We start from the raw sequence: 6,000 nt of genomic DNA on the forward strand, positions 1-6,000 counted from the left end.
TTTTAAAACATCCCTTTGTATGGCTTCCTTTCATTACAAAATACATGGTATCTAAAAATTCTGTAAGATTTACACTTCTTCTTGTACAAGCTATTGAAAATATTCTTTCTGATTCCATAGTTGAACTTCATTGTGCTTTTAGCACTATAATACTTTGTTACGTAATTTCACTTGAGTGGTAAATGCCAAGGGCAAGAAGATGACCCTTTTGTAAGGGTGAAAGAAAAACTAAATCTAAAGCTGATAAATGTAATTAAATTTATCTTTACTTCCAGCTCAGCAGGAAACTAAGCACCTGCACAGTTGCAGTACTCACAACTGAGTATATAGATTAACATTACACTCATGATTTGCAAGCAATTGTTGTTATTTAAGTTTTTTTCTATCTATTCACATATTTTCCATCCAATGTTAATGGCATATAATATCCTACAGAAGTGTTAATCACATGAAAGATAGTAGAATAAAACAGAGAGAAAAAGACTATTTTTTTAAGAAAGCAGCTTTTTTTGGGTATAGTATTAATAAAATCAGGGTCAGGTGTTACTTTTGGTATAAAGCCAGAATTTGATAATACTTAGTAAAATCTTTTTGTGTCTTATTTCCCTGCTGTACAAACCGCGGGTGCCTTACATGCCAGCACCAAGCCCAGCACCACACCACAGCAAGCACACACTGGAGAAGGAGGCAGACTGTACTCATGCACTGGGGTCCTCAGTGGGGGTCCCCACCAACTAAAAACATTGGACCTGCCAATAGAGCAAGCACATATATCGGCCAAAAAAATAAATCACAAATATTGACTCCAACTAAAGGGATTTGACAAGTTTATATACTTGGGGAGCTAGGAAGGACTGAAGAAGTCATCTACTGCTGTTCACCTAACGAAAAATTCCATTAGTGCAATTTATGCCAATTACTCCTTGTGATAGTTATTGAGAACACAAAAATCAAAATCTTTCTGCTCACTGACCAAATTCTTCAGGACTTTCGTTCTTTCCCATTATTTCATCTTTAGACAAACAACTCCAACAGAATTTTCAATCTGTCCTTGAACAAAGTCCTATACTAAGTTGTAATTATTCTGTTCTAGATGCTTTCTAATTTGTCTGCATTTTTGGTCATTAAGTAGCTCAGTTTTTGCAGTGATTGTTTCCCCACTTGACCAAACATGCAGTATTTAGCTAGTGAATCCCATGAGCTTCATTGCCAGTCATTCTCCTACTGCTGAGATTGCAGTGCCTATCCTGTAAATGGATGGTAAATTAAAAAAGGAAGTGCTTACGTTCTTGAAACCTCTATATAAGATCTGAAGTTCCTTCTTTGTGAATTTACTCTGTGCTTCCAGCAGTTCAAGAGCTTCAGGTCTGTGTCGTACTGTGGCCATTTCCATTTCATCTTCTACGGTGTCTGCAGAATACAAGAGACAGAGAAGTAAAGGTCAACAAGAAATATAAGAAGTAGAAATATCTAACCCTTGCAGAAGCAAAAAGAAAGTTAAACGACATTCTTTTAAAGTACAGCTTTTGCAGCTTTAAAGACAAATAGCATGCTCATTTTGACCTCGTAGGAAAAAAAGGGAAAGGGTATCTGTCTGCTTCAGTGTCTGCACAGAACAGGGAACAGCAGTGATGATCCAGCAGTCTGGATATTATCACATCAGTACAAATAGCAATAAAATGGAAGGCCAACATTTGGCAAGGGCATGCACGACACATTCAGAATTACTTTTCTGTTTCTATGATTCTCTAAGCAAAGAAAACAATTTTATAAAACTCTAGTGACTCCAGAATACTGGAAAATTACCCTTGGTTAGTTGATGGATGTGACCTTACAGTATCAGACTGGGATTCTCAGTGTTCTCCTTTTCCTGTGAAGTTGTGCTTTGGAAAGTGTGAGCTTGATGTTGCATGTTCAACAGTACACCCTACTTTGATTACCGTACAACAAATGCTTCAGGGCAACAACATTATTCACGGTGAGCAGCTTAAGCGGGGAACGTGAGTATTTTAGTGACCTCATCATTAGGTGAATAAGAATGTGGATATACACATTCAAGGCTTACAGCGGAGTGCAGCCCGAAAAGAATGTAAGATAGCAATGCATTTTTTTACGGGTAGAACTTTAAATGTGAAAGTTCAATAAAATAGCTGAAGAAACTTACAGTATGTATTTTTTGTATGGGCTGCCAGCCATATACCTGATCAAAAATATGAATGTGTGTATCTGTTTTTAAGTAGTCCCAGCATTAAACATAGCTTATGTAGTACTCCAGACTAATTTAATCAAATCACTGCCTTATTCTGGTTTAAGATACCAACTATAGAAATGTAACTTGAGAGAAAACAAACACACATAATTGTTGCTTCTACAGTGCTGAAGAGACATATTTTATTTCATCCAAGTGTGGGACCCTGCATTCTTATAATAAAGTTTTATTCCGTTCAGTTTTTATAAAAGCACAATATTAGAATACTCCATTAAAACCATATTATGCTTACATCTTCATATATTTTTGTTCTGCTACAATGCAGTAATAATAACTTTCAGTTGCTTGGGAGAAATCTGGCATCAGAAGATATAGTTCAGCTAAGCAAAATGTACAACCTTTAAATAGATATAACCAAATATACAAACTATTTGGATAAATCTCCACAAAATTGTAGGGCCTTGTCTTTTCTCCTTTCACAGAGATGTTGCTGTTGGCACTCATCTCAGGAAGATGATCTCGCTGTCACCCATAGTCTTATCACAGAATGTCCATTGTGTGTTGGCTTGTGGACAATCTATAACATATTTCTCTCTCGTTTTTCTTTATAGGTTATCTCAGATGACTCATAGACCGCTACCATCTTTGTGAAAATTTCCAGTCCAAATGCTATTGACAAAAAACCCCACTGACACAATTTTATATTGTCCCTGTGATGGTTAATAATAGTTTCAAAGGGCCAGTATTTGAACTCACAAGATTATGAGAACATTTCAGTTCTCTTCTTAAACAAGACAGTTTCTGACGTGCTGAGGTGCAAAGGGGAAGTCTTCAAAATCCTGCCCTTATAGATGGCACTGGAATAAAGCTGGTCCAGATTTAAGAATCTGTCTTTCTCATCTGTAGGAGGTGTAGCCAAGTTCTTGTGTCCCGTTTTAATTCTGCATAAGAACATCCAGGGTTTATTATGCAAGGTTTTAAAAGCTTTTCCATCATGTTTTAAGAAATGTAACTTTTATATTTTTTGAATAGTTGCTCAAGTCCCTGTAACAATGTCATGCTGTAGATATGCAGCTGAATGTATTTTTGTCAACTGTAAGTCAACACTAGGTGCTTATACTCAATTGACAAAAGTCAACCTGAGAGTAGATATTGTTGAAAAGTCACTTGTGTTTTATATGCCAGGCGTTATATGGGATTTAAATGGGCTATTGTTTAGACAGAAAGGGACTTAACTGGAAATGAGCTCTCTAAGCATCCATTTGTGAAACACCTGGCTACCTAGAGAGACATCCACAAGCTGTTCTAGAAGCGAAATGAGTACACATAATAAATGTGAGGCTAGAGATAAAGGCCAGACAATGTGATGCTGAGCACAATGTTTGGTATATCCTTAGTAATAAACATTTTCACTGTGTTTTAATGATTCGTTGAGAATGTAGAAGATTGCAGTGTGGTGATGTTGTCTTTCTGTTAATGAAAAGTTTCAGCGTAACACTCTTCTCTCACTCGATTTCTGTAGTTTCTTACAGATATAAATAATCCCAAAAGAAGATCACCATGAACTTCTGTATAATGTGCCAACTATGCTGATTGAAATATGATAGCATTCATGAGTCACTTGCATGTTTTTAATTCTTTTCTTCACACTTATGGTTACTGTTATCCCTGCTAGAAAAAAAATTATACTTTTAAAACCCTGTGAGAATACATCTATTTCTAAACGTTAACGATTTCTATGGCATTAATGAAAAATTAGTTATTTCAGTTCTCACATTTCTTCAGCCTAAGAAACTTAAGGGTTAGGGGTTTTTTTTTTCATAAAAGGCTAACATATGTCAACTGAAAAACGGTAACATGTTCATATTCACTCATTAATATATTAAACAAAATATTCTTACTGATTTCATTAATGAGTAGCTTTCATATAGCTAAATAGCAAAGATAGTTTTTAATATGTTTGCCACAGGAGCGATGCTTTGAACCTTTCATTGTTCGTTAAAGAACAAAATGGTAAATACAATGCAAAAAGCAGACATACTCTTGAAATAATGGCAGTTGGAGAAACACGTCCAAAGTTAGGGCTCAGTTTATGTCTGTAACAATTGTGCCCATGCATTTGCCTGCACAAATGCCAAATTTTATCTCCCCTATCGATTTAATAACTGCATGCACACACGCTTTTATTTTCCAAAACCATTTTTGAGCCTAGTCCTATCTCTAACACATGCATTTAAAAATTTAGCTAAGGAAGTATGGATTTAAGGCTTACTAGGCTAAAGGACACAAATAAGAAAAAGCATTCTTTGACATGCTGTGTTGAATGGGAATGCTGATATAAGATTTTATTTATTCAAGTAACCTTTTTCTGTGCATATTGATGGAAGTTAAGCGCAGAAGTGCAAATTCAGGCTATGTATATTTCAAGAAATTACTTGGTTCAAAATATATTCCCCTTAAAATTTCCAAGGAATTCACATAACGTGGTTGTTATTGTAGGTAGTGCTGGCTTTGTTCCTAATAAATTACAGTGTTGGTTCTTTCATGCTAGCAGAAATCAAATAACACACTGTGTCAAAATGGGATAATAACAATGTGTGTCTACAATGATATTCTTATTAAATATAATATTTTCATTGAATATAACATTCTTAATATAGCACTTCATTATTGATGAGAGTACAGAGAAAAATGCTGAATGCATCTTTTTTTACTACTTGGTTCTCAAATAGGAAATATTTAATGCAAGTTTTATTTTGACTTCTCTTCTGGTCTACAAAACACTTTTAGCAAGAAAATACAAGTTTTGCATGATCAGTGTTATTAAGACTGACTCTAAATGTTTTTTGTTACCTGTGCAGACAAAAAGCTCACATAATAGTATGCAAGGAATAAGGACATGTTGCTTTCCAACCAGCTTCAAACAAACGGATCAAACCTTCTATTCCTTCCATTCTATTTTCGTGTTCTATTCTATGCCCCATCATTGGAAGTGTGCAAGGTCAGGTTGGATAGGGCTTTGAGCAACCTGATCTAGTGAAAGATGTCCCTGCTCATGGCAGGGGGTGGGCTAGATGATCTTTAAAGGTCGTTTTCAACCCCAACCATTCTGTGATTCTGTGATTCCACGATTCTGTGATTCCTTCTATAGCCTAAGGCTCTATTACTCAGGCCAGGTAGCTGAAAACAACTTCGATATAATGAATTACGAGCAGGTATCATGACAGCAACTGACCTTTTTAAGCTACCCTGTTTTCAAGTAAAATACATCAGCTGAAGCCACCATGAAAAAGTCATTGTGCATCCACCTCTTTAGTGCTTTTCACCTTTTTGATCTCAAAAAGCTAGAAAGGAAAACGAGTACCAGAGTCTCATCTATAGAGGATCATATGAAAACCAGTGAAGTGGGGTAGCAAAAAGAAAACCTAGGTCCATACCACTGAAGACTAGGCACTTAGTAGGGGCCTGTGTTTGTAGCCAAGTTGCCTCAGTTTGCCCCATCATCACTGGATACAAGGAACTGCTCTTGGAGTTATTTTTTTACCGTTGATTGATTGGTATGCTTTATCAGAAGAGTATACAGGAAGCATAGGGACCAGTCAGCTTGCAATTTTAGGTGTTCAGATTAGTGCCTAGAATCAAGACAAATTAATCTAGACTGAATTGGGGCCACAGGGATATTTTAAAATCAGTTATAGTAGCCAATTTATATAGGAAGACATTAGTGTTATTACTATAATTTATCTAGGTATATATATAGTATGTAAGTATTTATGTATGGATCTCTTTCC

General features: G+C 35.8%; 1 protein-coding gene across 1 annotated transcript in view; it reads right to left on the reverse strand.

Annotated features, from left to right (window-relative positions):
- The window catches only part of LOC104616779 (Kv channel-interacting protein 4), a gene marked incomplete at both ends in the record, with an annotated part of 43,900 nt that overhangs the window by 37,165 nt on the left and 735 nt on the right, over positions 1-6,000 (reverse strand). The window contains one exon of the mRNA XM_010281899.1: positions 1,286-1,410. Coding sequence (XP_010280201.1) covers positions 1,286-1,410 — 125 coding nt within the window. The remainder of the gene's footprint in view (positions 1-1,285; positions 1,411-6,000) is intronic.

This window comes from Phaethon lepturus, unplaced genomic scaffold (genome assembly GCF_000687285.1).
Source record: "Phaethon lepturus isolate BGI_N335 unplaced genomic scaffold, ASM68728v1 scaffold14232, whole genome shotgun sequence".
Classification (NCBI taxonomy): domain Eukaryota; kingdom Metazoa; phylum Chordata; class Aves; order Phaethontiformes; family Phaethontidae; genus Phaethon; species Phaethon lepturus.